Source organism: Podarcis filfolensis (genome assembly GCF_964270895.1).
Source record: "Podarcis filfolensis genome assembly, chromosome: 1".
NCBI classification, from domain to species: Eukaryota; Metazoa; Chordata; class Lepidosauria; order Squamata; family Lacertidae; genus Podarcis; species Podarcis filfolensis.
The window spans coordinates 72,518,116-72,532,125 of record NC_139604.1 but is presented as its reverse complement, the minus strand read 5'-3'; the positions used below and the strand labels follow the sequence as shown (position 1 = coordinate 72,532,125).

At 41.9% G+C, this 14,010-nt stretch overlaps 1 protein-coding gene across 13 annotated transcripts in view; it reads right to left on the bottom strand.

The window, feature by feature from the left end:
* Positions 1–11,671: 11,671 nt before the first annotated feature.
* Positions 11,672–14,010, bottom strand: part of PAX6 (paired box 6) — a 42,827-nt gene continuing 40,488 nt past the window's right edge. For 10 of the 13 annotated variants that reach the window (XM_083574784.1, XM_083574790.1, XM_083574786.1 and 7 more), the window contains 2 exons: positions 13,346–13,496; positions 11,675–12,739 (listed from right to left, as the gene is read on the bottom strand). In XM_083574784.1, coding sequence (XP_083430910.1) covers positions 12,654–12,739; positions 13,346–13,496 — 237 coding nt within the window. In that variant the 3' untranslated portion in view covers positions 11,675–12,653. Of the gene's footprint in view, positions 12,740–13,345; positions 13,497–14,010 lie in introns of all 13 variants that reach the window. The other 3 variants (XM_083574783.1, XM_083574780.1, XM_083574782.1) reach the window with 3 other exon arrangements.

Genomic DNA, 14,010 nt, shown 5'->3' with positions numbered 1-14,010 from the left:
GCAGTTTGTTTCTCTCCACCAGCCTGCATACCACCCTTCCTGCCATCCTTTCCTGCCAACTTTTCCACAGTCTACAAAGCCACTGTTTTCCGTATCTTTGTATAGCGGGCTGTATTCCAGCCAAATAAAGCACAAGCTGGTTACTGGGAGGTGGTGGTAGTGGGGAGGCTGTGGCCCTTTAGATCTTAGAATCTTAGAATTGCAGAAGGGACCACAAGGGTCATCTGGTTCAATCCCCTGCACTGCAGGAATAATTCACCCAAAGTGGAGCTCGAACCAAGAACCCTGAGATTAAGAGTCTCATGTTCCACCAACTGAGCTGTGTTGCAGCTTCAGCTCCCATCAGCCCCACGCCAAAGGTCAATGTTGATGGCAGCTGTAGTCCAGTGACAGCTAGAGGCTCACAGGTTCCCCATCAAAACTTTGCATGGATGTGCACTCATACTCACTTCCTCCTGGCAAGCAAAAGAAGTTATCACAGTGCAAGGAAACATTCCGGCCAAGCAAAAGGACTCATGGAGGGTGTAGAGCAGGCCCTTCAGGAGGTGTTGCCTGGAGAAGATGCAGAGCTTACAAAGAATCCTGAGAGACTTGGACACATTTGGCCTGAGGTTCCAGAGCAACTTTACAGATCAATGAAAAACCATCTAAAATAGATGACATATAAGGAAAGGGGAATGGGGAGGGAGCAGGAAAGGAACAAGCTCAGGTACTAGTTTTTCCTATAATGACCAGTTGGGATGGAAACAGTGCAGGGAGCTTGATGGAATGAGTGCTGCTTAGTGACAGTTGCAGAAGAGCCAAAGGCAGCTCTGAGCAACAATGATAGAATAACCCAGCTTCCTTTCTCTCTCTCTCTCTCTCTCTCTCTCTCTCTCTCTCTCTCTCTCTCTCTCTCTGCTCTGCAGTCTGGGGGAATCTTGGCATTTGCTCAGTACCATGTATGTCTATTTCCAGCATGGCCTACTTTTAAAATGTTTCAATCTAAGCCCTGATGTTTCACCCCTAGTTTCATTTAAGGTCACACTGTGTAGTGCATCTTCAAACAGCATTCTTATAGAAGCATCTTTTGCTCATTGTTTTTCTGCATTCTGACTGCGAATGCAAGAAAAATGTATTGGGGGCAGATCCTCACAGGCACTGTGTGAGAGCATGTAATCACCTGCACGTTTGGTGCACAGTGGTGGCAGCACAGATAGGATTCGTGTAGGGCTTACTCCTTAGCCTTTTCTTCTCCCAAAGATATCCTGAAAGGCTTAAGATTGGAGTTTTGCTTCTCCTGGATGGGCCCCATCTGCCCTTCGGCATGTAGGGAAGTTTGTGCACATTTCTTACAGTGCCTCTGTACAGCAATCTGCTCCTTCTAGTCCTCCTGTATATGAAATACAATTCTACCAGTCCGGAGACGCTGGACTGCCCAGCTTGGTACTGTACTGTGCACAGAGATATCCAATGTTTGGGGACGTTCCATATCTGCAGCCTCATAGAATAGATGCTGCCAGCTTCCATGAACCCAATGACCACTACTCTCTAGGCAGGGAACCAAGAGTGGTCAGTTCAAGTATAACACACAGGCACCATAAAAAAAATCACAGCACTCAGAGAAAATGATGGTGGTTGTGGTAATGATGATGGCACCATCTACAAGAGCTTTGCAATTATGGAGTAATTAGGCTTATAATTACATACAAATATGTACATTTGTATATTGCAAACAGAATGCTAAGGACAGGCTTAATGTTAAAGAGAGACTTATTAGCAAAAAAACCAAAAACTATTTAGTATAGACACTAGGGAACAAATAAAATTGTTTTGTAGGTAACATCGATTTCAGGGGAACCCCACCACCACCACTGGCCATTCCCATGTGTGGGTGTAGTGACTGGAGTGTTAGCTTTGAACCTGGGCAAACCAGGGTTCAAATCCCGACTCTCCCATGAAGTTCACCGAAGAAGGACCATGGGCCAGTCACTGTCAGCTTAACCTACTTCATAAAGTTGCTGTGAGGATAAAATGGGGACAAGACCTGCAGTATGTACTCCACCTTGAGCTCCTTGAGGAAAGGAGGGATATGCATGTAATAAATAGAAACACATAGAATAGCTCCTTGATTTTGCCACTAACCTTTGCAGAGGTTTGGACTGAGCCTCATTTTCATACGTCTTAGGCTATTTTGGAGCAATGATGCAATGAAAGATGATGTGAGTGGATATATTTCAGTTGGGACCTTCTGGGTCCAATTCCTTCCCTTTCTAACAAAAATGGGGGCAGGAATCACAGGGCAATATTATATACGTGATGCCCCACTCAATTTAATGGGTCTTACTGCCTGAAACGCGGGTGGCGCTGCGGGTAAAACCTCAGCGCCTAGGGCTTGCCGATCGCATGGTCGGCGGTTCGAATCCCCGGGGCGGGGTGCGCTCCCGTTGTTCGGTCCCAGCTCCTGCCCACCTAGCAGTTCGAAAGCACCCCTAAGTGCAAGTAGATAAATAGGTACTGCTTTATAGCGGGAAGGTAAACGGCGTTTCCGTGTGCTGCGCTGGTGCTGGCTCGCCAGAGCAGCTTCGTCATGCTGGCCACGTGACCCGGAAGTGTCTCCGGACAGCGCTGGCCCCCGGCCTCTTAAGTGAGATGGGCGCACAACCCTAGAGTCGGACACGACTGGCCCGTACGGGCAGGGGTACCTTTACCTTTACCTTTACTGCCTGAAAAGTGTTTATAGAATTGCAGCCTAAATCCCTGATGAGGATTGCTCCTTTTCATATTTCTGCATTTTGTATTCTGTTATATGCTTAAATGTGTTTGAAACAGTATTAAGAAAATGAATAAACCTTCCCAGACTAGGGGAGTGGAGGAGGAAGAGGAGGAGGAGGAGGAGGAGAGAGCTAGCATATGTTACAAGAGGCTTGAGTTTCTTCAACATATCGATTTGAAAACTCCTAAATGTATTATAGGTTGGGATTTTTATTTTTATTTTTTCAAAATCGCTCTATAGGTATTATTAAGCTGCTTTGGCTTTTTTTCAGACTGGTAGAGTGTTACATAAGTAATCTGCAATAGTTTTAAATATGGAATATTTAAAAAAGCTAAACTATGGAATTAGCTCCCACAAGATGCAGTGGTGGGTACTAATTTGGATGGCTTTAAAATATGATTAGATAACTTCCAGGATCATTAAGCTATCAATGACTAGCCATACAAGAACCTTAAACCTGACCATACATAGTCATATCAATGACTAGCCATACAAGAACCTTAAACCTGAGCATATGCTCAGCCAATGCAAGCTTTTGCACACTGCAGTTATGCTCTGGTGTCAGTCTGCCCTATCAATACTCTAGCCACAGTGTTTTGCATCAGCTGGAGCCTCCAGATGAGGCCCCTGGAATGCATTGCAATAATCTAATCCTAAGGGTACCAATGCATGGATGTCAGGCACTGGCTGGACAAGGAATGATGGGAGACGTTAGCCAAGGAACCCCCAAGGAAAAACACAGAAAAGGAAAGCTCAGAGCCCAGGGATTGGTGGGACACCGAGGAGATGATGGGGGGAAGATTGGGAGGTGGTGCTGGATACTGACGGGACAACAGGTTTTGGTGAGCAGGAAGAACCTATGACAAGGAGCAGCTCAGACGCTGAGGCAGAAGCAGGGGTGGTGGTCAATAGACTGCTGAAAAATCCCAGGAGTCTGCCTCTCCTGCTGCAACAAGCTCCCCTCCTCCCTGGTCTCCAAAAACACACAGGATAATGAGGAGAGCCGAACAGAGGGGGGAGATGGGCAGGTGCAGTTTGAGACTGCTTGGGAAACATCCAGGAGAGGAGTAGCCTTAGAAGGAGTGGGTGGCAGGGACCTTCAGTCCTGGCAACTGTGCTATAGGGGCAAGACCTACTGGGAAGTGTTGCTGAGTTGTATGCCATTTCCTTGACTAAAGGGTTAACATCACTGACAACTGACTCTGCTTATTCTTGCTGACCTGTATCTGACTCCTGCTCTGACAGCAAATCACCATGGCCAGGCTACCAATGTCCAAGGCTGGCTGTAGTTAGAACACCAGCTGTAGCTAGTAAAAGGCATTCCTAGCCACTAAGGCTTCCTGAGTCTCCAGCAACAAGGTGCCCACCCCCCAAAAATAACAAATCTGATCTCAATCCAGAACAGGCAATTTGCCAATTTCCCAGACATGGGGAACGCCCCCCATCCACAGTACAGTGGTACCTCGGGTTAAGAACTTAATTCATTTCAGAGGTCCGTTCTTAACCTGAAACTGTTCTTAACCTGAGGTACCACTTTAACTAATGGGGCCTCCCGCTGCCGCCACCGCACGATTTCTGTTCTCATCCTGAAGCAAAGTCCTTAAGCCGAGGTACTATTTCTGGGTTAGCAAAGTCTGTAACCTGAAGCGTCTGTAACCTGAAGCGTCTGTAACCCGAGGTACCACTGTATCTTTATTTTCAAACTCAGTTATGGCCCTCATCCACTCCACCACTGAACCTAGACAATGATCCAGATCTTGCACAGCTTCTCCTGATTCAGTTGTTATGGAGAATTAGAGCTGTGTGTCACTGGCATACTGATGACACTTTGCCCCCAAAGTCCTAATGAACACTCCCAACAGCTTCATAAAGATGGCAGGGGGAGAAGATCATGCCCTGTGTCACACACACCATTGTGTGAAGACCATGTGGCTGTAGCACAATCTTCCAGTGCTGTACTCTGGGCACAACCCTGTGGGCTGGAGCAAACTGTGCCCCCAACATCCAGTGGCGTAGCGTGGGGGGTGCAGGGGGGGCCGGCCGCACCGGGCGCAACATCTGGGGTTAGGGCAAATCCACGGGTTAGGGGGCGCAAATTACTTGCCTTGCCCCGGGTGCTGACAACCCACGCTACGCCACTGCCAACATCCATCCCAAAGAGCATGTCAAGGAGAACACTATGGTGATAAGTATCGAAAGCTAAGTGACTGAGGAACATAAGCAGAATTGCAGTATCTCTGTGCCACTCTTGGTACTAGTCATCCACCAGGGCAGCCAAGGCTGGTTCCTTCCCAACACCACACCTGACCCCAGATTGCAATGGATCCAGATAATCCATTTCCTGCAGAAACTCCTGCCAACATTCTCTTCATCAACTTGTCCAAGAAGTGGGTATCGTTGCAAGGGTCCTGTCCACATCATCCGGCTATATAAAGTAAAACCAGCCCCATAGAGTATGCATTGGACACTGGTGTCCTTGACCTTGACCAACAACTATGGCATCCAATGCACAACAGAGCTGAGTGCCATTCAAATTGCTCACTGAGAATTGCCGCTGAATACCAGTTGCTGGGAATCACAGGAGAGGAAGTTGTTGCGCTTATGTCCGGCTTGCAGGTTTCCTATAGGCAGCTGGTTGACCAGTCTGAGAACAGAATGGTAAACTCAATAGGCCTTTGGTTTGATCCAACATGATTTGTCTTAATGTGCTCTTAATACCATGTTGCAACTTCTCTAAAGAAGAGTGCTGCAATTTTAGGGCTCCAGTCAGCCTGGAACAAGAGCCTTGTAGTCGTGTTCAGGCTTCTGAGGTAGGGCAGAAGGCAGTTTCAGCAGTAAAGAAAGGACATAGGCTTCTGTTTTCCCTTCCTATCTCTGGAGGCCTTCTCTTGCTGTGCTATATAACACTGGAGTAGTGCCAGTCCCAAACCTGAGCATTTTATTTATATATTACAAGTGGAGACTTAGTTCTAGAAACTAAACCATCCCTGCATAGTTCACAGGAGGATTTTTAAAATTTCACAGCATGCAACCCTAATCCCTTCCCCCATAATACCATAAGCCTGGGGCTTGAGGAGGCCCATTACTTCCTTCCCCCTGTCCTCCATGTTGCTGTGGGGGCTGGGAGTGCAGCACATTATTTTCCAGTGACATTCCATGTCTCAACTGCTCTTACACAAAATACATTTGATATCCTTTCCCCAACTCCATGCGCACTCCGTTTAAGGCAGATTCCGCTGACCAGAAAATTAAGCAAAGGTTTAGAGTGGAGGGATTGCAAGTTCAAAACAGCAGAGAAAAACATGAGCCAAATTCAAGAGTTTGCAAAGAGTCCTGTTAAGGGTTTTGCTCCTTAAAAGCCACTGAACAAAATTGTCTTGCAAGTTCATTAACTATATCTAAGGGTTTGCAAAACCACCACCATTTAAAAAAAGAAAAAAGTGCCCTGAAGCTTGTATTTCAAAAATGACATTTAGAAATTAGAAATGTTAGCTGCCTTTGAGATATAGGAGGTACATAGGTAAGATAGGGAGTTAGGTTCTAGTAATAAGTGAAGTTTAACCAGGGGTGCGAAGTTCAAAAGTGATTGCATTGCACAGCATACCAAAAAGCTAGAGATCCACAGGTGCAGTAGTGCTTGTGGGCCTCCCCTTTTCCTCCTGGTTGGACAGGTGACCAACACTGACTCCTCTGTCAGCAACAGAGAGTCTTCCTTGAATCCCTCTTCCCAAACTGGGAAGCTTGCTGCATCAGAGCCAAAACCATTTGTACAAAGTCAACAAAATAGCTCCTTGTGTGGTAGAGTCCATCACTGTCTTAAATCCCGTTTCCATCTATAAACTAGGTCTTGTGAGATTGAAGGTGTTGCAGCCCTTTGAAAAGCAAGTGAAGTGGCAGCTTGTGGCATCACAGTTGAAAACTGTGTCTCCAAAGTTGCAAATGAATTTTCATTGCTTAAAAAGTGAATGGAAGCAAAGTACCAACTGAATCAACAGCCAGACATTAGTGAGAAACGTGATCAACAAGTAATGACCAACTCTAATAATTCCCAGCTAAATAACTCTAATAGCTAAATTACAATGTCATTCACCAAAGTCTTCCCCAGTTCTTTCAGAAATGTCTTCTTTTTTCATTTTCATGCTGTTTGGTTGCTGTCCAAAATCAGGGACAAAGGCCTGGTGATCAAAATGAGCAAACTGGAAATTCCTTCTTCCTTTTTAAATTAAATTAACTCAAAATGTAGTCCAAAGCTTTCCGAACAATGCTGTTGCTATTTAAAAATCATAACTATTACCCAGACAATTCACAAAAAAATGCCTGTTTCCCACTCTTTTCCTTTAAGTATCCAGACCTATTGACTGTGGAAAACTGAGTGTTTTACTTTAGGAAAAGAGCTTCTTGCCCTACAACCAATTCAAACAGGTGGAGCAAAACATGTGCCTCTTTTTCTAGGTGAAAGCTATATGGCTGTTTAACTCTTGTGAGCATTCCACACAAATACAAACAGAACCAAGAGGGAGGACAGTGTTAAGTGTATGTCATCATAACACCAAACTGTAAAAAGAGCTTATCCCCAAATTTGCACTAAACCCTTCGGGTGTTGCTTGGAGAAAATTAAATTGCACAACGTGATTGGAAAAGGGCAAATCAATCAAAACAGAGCAGTCACCAGGCCATGTATGTATGTGCCCATCTGAGATAACCTGAGATGTCTGGCTGTTATATTTTGATTGATCTGTCCTTTTTCAATCACATTGTGTTATTGGTGGGCAATTAAATTTCACGAAGGTCTGAAAAGTCACTGGTGGACAGCACTTGTAGATGAGTCTGGAAATGGGTTGCCTTTCTGCACGCAACATGAATCACTTTTTAACACAGCAGATGGTTTGGTCCTCTGCAAAACATGCCCTGGAAGGCCACATTTGGAGCCAAATAAAAGATTGCTCATCTGTAGTCCAATGGAAAAGACTGCCATTTTTTATTATTAAAATGTTGTTACTCTTTAGTAAGGGAAAAAACCTCTCATGTAAACTGATAATTTACGCTGATGCTTTATGAGGGTTTTGTTCACCTTGCAAGTACAGATTAGCAAATTATGATTTAAAGTATTGATGGCATTCTTGCCAATTACCTAGTTTTCCCAATTCCATTGAAAGAAATAACTCCTTAAGGCAGTTAAACTCCTAAACAACATTGAAAAAGAAACTAGCATTTGAGCTGGGCGCAATGCAATGCCACGCTGCTTATATTGTGCAAACCCATTTAAGCAAATGATCTGAAGAAAATGCAAAATTTCTGGATGATTGAAAGTTTGGATTAAGGTTTTCATGTGACTTTCTTTTCAGAAGAACATTTTTCTTAATCAAAGTCATAATCCATGAGAATGGGTTTTCCTATTGACTAATGTATCTTTGTAAGCTGTATTCTTTCATCATTCTGATTTATTTATAGCACTTAATCAATGGGGTTACCTTGTACACTTGTCTTTAAAAGCCCCTAGACAACTTTTCTTGGAAAAATGTAAACTATGTGGCCTGTTTCAAGAATGTTTTTTAATATTTTCAGTGCCATCAGCTCTGAACTCCTTCACAGAAAATGTTTCCAGTAATAATCCTATTTAAAATCATGAAAAATAAGTTTTAGAAACAGGTCAATTGATTCCACCATTCCTACTATTTTAACAGAATTACATTGACATGGTGGTGGGTATGAATTTGGCTACTCAAAACTTAAACAGGAGGAATTCTGCTGTGAGCCTGTGAATATTATTGGCATCAAAGCTCTAAATACATAAGCCAATTGTTTTCTTCTCCCTTGCAGAATATTGCCTAGAAGAGAACATTTGAAATAAAAGCTACAGCATGAGTGAACGAAAGCTTACACATTGTTTCTCATCTGTGTGCCTAGAATGTACTATGCCTCAAGGCTCTGTAGGATAACAGCAGATATAAAATGGAAAACACACAACAGGAGATGCACATTGCTGCATCCAATATATATATATAAAATGGCATTTCCCAAGAAAATCAATGGCAAAAATCCCCCAAAATTAAATGGAAATGGGTTCAGTGTCACAAACAGATGCAAGAAACACTTAATGATGGTTGATAAATGTCAGTCTGTAAACATTTCTATAAATCAAGCCTGCGTGATCAGGAGCTGCCGTTTAGAACACACACTCAAAGCTTTCCGTTTACGAACCGCTTGCCAAAATGTAAAAGTAGTACCAATGCACAGACTTTCTCTCATCATGCTTTAAATCCTGGAAATTGTGCTGTGTCCAGTTAGATGCTTGGGTTGCTGCAGAATCTCGCATGCCCCTGAGCCAGGAGCCAGGAACTGGCATGCGAGCTCAGGCATGTTGAGATGTTGCAGCCTCTCTCCCTGCCATCCCACTCCAGGCGATAGACCCCTGTCAGGATTCTAGACAAGAGTCCTCCAGCACAACGCTGCGTTCAGCTAGTGTTCTCTAACCCAAGATGCCCTGTGGCTGAGAGAACCGCAGCTTTTCCAGGCAGGCAGTGCTCAGGGGCTCAAGTGGCCTCTCTTCTGCCTAATGAGCAGTGAGCCAAGGACTCTTCCCAGCCTCTCTCCCTTTGACAAGGAAAAGGATCACCAGCCAGTGAGCCATAAATGCCTCCCTTGCTCTTAATAAACTCAGAGAATGTACTGCCACTCTGGTACGTGATGGTTGTAGATTGTTCTTCAAATTATACCCCTGGACAAGGGACAAAGTATCAATAAAATAAAAAATTAGGTAATGCAGATAAGCCTTGTTACTGTACAGATCCAACCTGTAGGAGAAAACTGAATGCCTGCCTAGAGTAGGAAGAAGCAAAATTATTGGGGGACAAAGGAAAGAAGAAGAAGAAAGCCTTTGTCTTTGGCTCTTTTCACTAGCTTCTTTGGATGAAAGCACCAGGAAGGAGTTTCTTTGTAACTACAGTATAGGCAAGGATGCTGCCCCACTCAGGTTTTCTCTAACTTGAGCCCTGAAGTTATCTACTAAACGTTTCTGAGGACACGTTCTTAAGATCATTTAACATATGCTACCCCTTAACACATTGTAATAACCTGTAATCAAGACGGTTTAAAACTTAGGATAGGTTTCCCCCCCCTACACACACACACTTTCACTTTCTATTCAGATCTTCCATGCTGATGACTATAATCTGTTTTAGTGATGCTCTGAGTACAGAACCAGGAGGTGGTAGTTAGATTAATTAACCTGGAATAAAGAGTGTGATCTTGTGATGTGCAGTAGGACACGATTTGGCTCTCATGTTGCTGCAAACGAGGGGGAGTAAAAAAGTATTTTAAAAATTGATCAAAATATTACTTAGGTTGAAAAGGGTATAGCTGTCTGATTTGGATAAGTGTGCGAGGGGTCAAATTCATGCCTATCTGATACAGATATTTATGTTAAGATTCGCACACTCAGTCATGTACAAGGAAGGGAATTCCTTGGAAGATGGCTGATCCTCAGGAGAGATTATACTGTGTTATGAAGAATCAAGTAAAGCAGAATTCTCCTCTAACCTCCTGCAGTTAACTGAGCTGTTTGTATAGGACTGATTTTCCTGATGCTTGCAATTACATGCATGTCATATTATTTTATGCATAAAATGCGTACTCTCTCTCTGAAAAAAACATTTAAAATGATCAGCAGAAATAAAGAGCTGACTTTTATGCAAAACATCTCTATTAGTTGTGATGCCTAGGTTGGGTTTTCCACATTATTATAGATATTTCTATTTCAGAAAAGCCACCATGCTCATTTTAAACTCATGGTGTGTGTGTGTGTGTTTTAATTAAAGCCATATTATTATAGGTTATGCTTTTCTGCATTTGTCACGAAAGAAAATTATGCATCTGGATGCTTTTATGGCATCAGCAAATTGTCTCAAAGCAGCCACAGTGTCTCCAACTTACAGAAAAGTAGTATTTGATTATGTTATGGCACACTGATCAGAAGAGAAATGTTATTCTCTGTCTTTTGTGAGTACAGCTTGTGGTGCTTTCTCTTTGATTCCATATTCCCTGTGCTTTCATACATCATCAGATCTGTTTTTCCTTGCAACATTGCAAGTAACAGCTGGACCACAATGAACCTCCTCCATAGATGTGGGAATGTTTATATTTAGCTGCCAATGACTAAAGTCCTTCGGCTTTCACTAGCCAGTCACAGTTTGCATTGTTGTTGCCTGTTTATTTTCCTTCTCTCTTTATTTCTTGACATGCACCTCTCCACCCTCGCCCACACTCATGCAAAGTGCATTGAAATATTAGCCAGGTTAGAAGTTCATTGGGAAATTTCACTAAGAATGTGCTTTGAGAAGGCACATAGAGAGATCGTTTCCTCAGAGAGCTTTGCTTTTGTTATAATGCACCAGTTTAATCATTTAAAAGGAAAAGGTCTGAGACTGCAATCTTGCAACCAAATATTCCAGCTTAATCCCATTTGATTTAACCTGGATTTATTTGAAGATAGATTGCTTTTGGACCACTGCAGCACTGAAGTAAGTAGAAAATGTTAACCCTTTCTATAAATCCACATTTATGCAGCATAATTCAAAATGCAGACCTTCCTTAAAAGTTAGCTAGATTTCTCCCTATTAAACAACTCTTTCCTTGCATACACTTCTGTGCAACAGGAAAAAGTTTCCTTTTTATAGCTATTCTAGAGAGACTTCCATATACAGCTCTGGTGTTCCAGCAATCTGTTAACTTTTCAGCTAAGATTCCAAACCAAGCTATAGAATATATAAAAGTGATTTCTTGAGGACCTCCAATATTTAAAAACAGAAAATAATGTCAAAATAAGATTTGTCTGTATAAAAATATATATATTAAAACCTAACAAGGAAAAAAAATTGGCCACACCACACTATAAGGTTAAAAAGAAAATAGTATAATAAAGGAAATACAAAGGCTTTGGCATGGTTTTTACAATCAACAATGGTTAATTTTGATATGTCGTTGTGAACAACTTCAAAACACTTAAGTTTAAAACTCTTGCAAGCACTTTTAATTGATTAGGAATGAATTTTAGATGCACAAAAATGATTGGACTGTGAACAGTAGTACAACTTCAGCTAAGAACAATTAACTTTTGCTGACCAAAAAAGAAACGTTTGATGCATGAAAATGTGTATAAAACATCTATAGAATATTCTTGTCAAATATAAATGAAATTAACTTTATTATAGAAATCATTCTGGGAGATTTCTAGGGAAGACAAATACTTACATTTTGACATAAAACAAATTGGATTATATCGAAGACACAATCTATCCTTTTCCTATCAAACTTTTCTTCTTTGAAGTTCTCTCTTGATCCTTCGTTTGCACATAAGCATCATCTGTTAATAACCTTTGGAAATCCCAACAGATATTTTTCTTACAGAAATCTAATGCCGTATTGTTCCAGGTTGAATTATATGCAATGGAATGATACAAACTTGGAGCATCAGTCTGAAATCTACGAACAGATTGGTAGAAGTATTCGATATAGCTTGATAAAACTCTTAATTCGTGGCAAAGCTTGTTGATCATGGCTTCCTTTTTTAAAAATAAAATAAAAAACACAACTTCATGACCAACACAAAAGCAAACATCCATTCAGTCTACATTGTTCTTTTTTCATTATAACATACAAATGCCCATTTACAAATAATACATCAAAATGAATAAAAGTTTGGATACCAAAATGAAGATTTGTTCCAACTGATATAATGCCTTCATGTATACAAAGGTCCATGTTAAAGTCTTTCTCCATGTGTTATGTCGTAGGGCACAGTTGCAGTACAGACGTACTCTGAAAGCCGTTCTTCTTTGAGAAAACACAGCCAAACCTCCAACTGTTGTCCATAGAGCCATTTACAAAATCAACACATGGTTTACTGTAATCTTGGCCAATATTGAGACATATCAGGTTCACTGCCGGGAACTTGAACAGGAACTGACACTCCAGGGGAAATAAGACCTTAAAAGAAAAAGAAGAAAAATTTTGTAGAACCAAACACACATATATTCAGCTTCTCTGTGGCCCTATTAAAAGGGGGCTTTCTTCTAAAGCTTCCAGAGCTATGTTAAAGAAGTCAATAATATCTTTCCCTGTTTGATCATTTCCTAATTTTAGGAAATCAGTTGACCTAGCCATTTGCAAGCATATTAGAAAATACTTTTTGGCCCCACAGTTAAATGTCCAGTCAGTCTGCTCTAACATTTTCAAATTGTAATGGGATGCAGTCTTTTATTTTTATGTTCCAACTTTATTTAGAAGTGCTGAGAGGGGGAAAGATATAAACTAGAAGGAAGAAACAAAACAATGTTCTGTTCATCATTCCTTCCTTCCTTCAAGTGCAGCCCCCCAAAACAAGTCAGGAATGGCTTCCCTATTTTATACATGAAGAGTCAAGCCACTATCTTTAAGCAACTGCTACTAGGACTGGGTTTTTAACAGGTAACTAACAATCACATTTGGATAGAAAATTAGCAATAACTTTCTGAATAAATTGTTGAGATCACACTGGCAGGAGAAACAAGTCCTTTAAATTCCTTTTGACAAAGAAACAAAGGGGGGGCTTACCTGTTGAAGTTGCGCCAGAGGCGCCCATTGGCTGGCTGTTCATATGTGTCTGCATGTGAGGAGGGGTATATGTATCATAACTCCTCCCATTTACTGACGGACTTGTGGGCAGCATGCAAGAGTAAGAGGAAGTCTGGCTGGGTACCGGGGGCTGAAAGAACAAAGCAAGGCTTGTGAATTTCAGCAGCATCATATAGCCATTGTTTCCTTGTAGGGACAGTAGATAGACTCTACACACAAAGAAGTTAAACATTCATGTTTAGTGCCTTGTTCCACGGAGTGCTCAGTCTTCACGGCTCCCGCCCCCAAAAGAGGGCAAATGATTCCCCATCTATATTCCATGGCATGCAGAGAGCAGGTCCTTCCACTTTAAGTATTATTTATTATATTCAAATAGGGGCTACTTTCTTTGAGCACTTCACTTCCCCAGATTTGAGCACTTTCAGATCTGTCACTGGGTTGGGGAGCTGAGAGTGGAGCATCCTTGCTCAGAAGCATCAACTGTGAATTGGGCTATGTTTTTATTTATATTGGAATGCATGTTAAGGGCATCTCTCAGAAGTGCCAATCCTGATGATTTTCTCAAATTCAGTAGGAATCATCTATTTTCTTGTTTCTAGCAGGAAATCGGATCAGCTTACCAAACTATAAGCCTTACAGTGAAC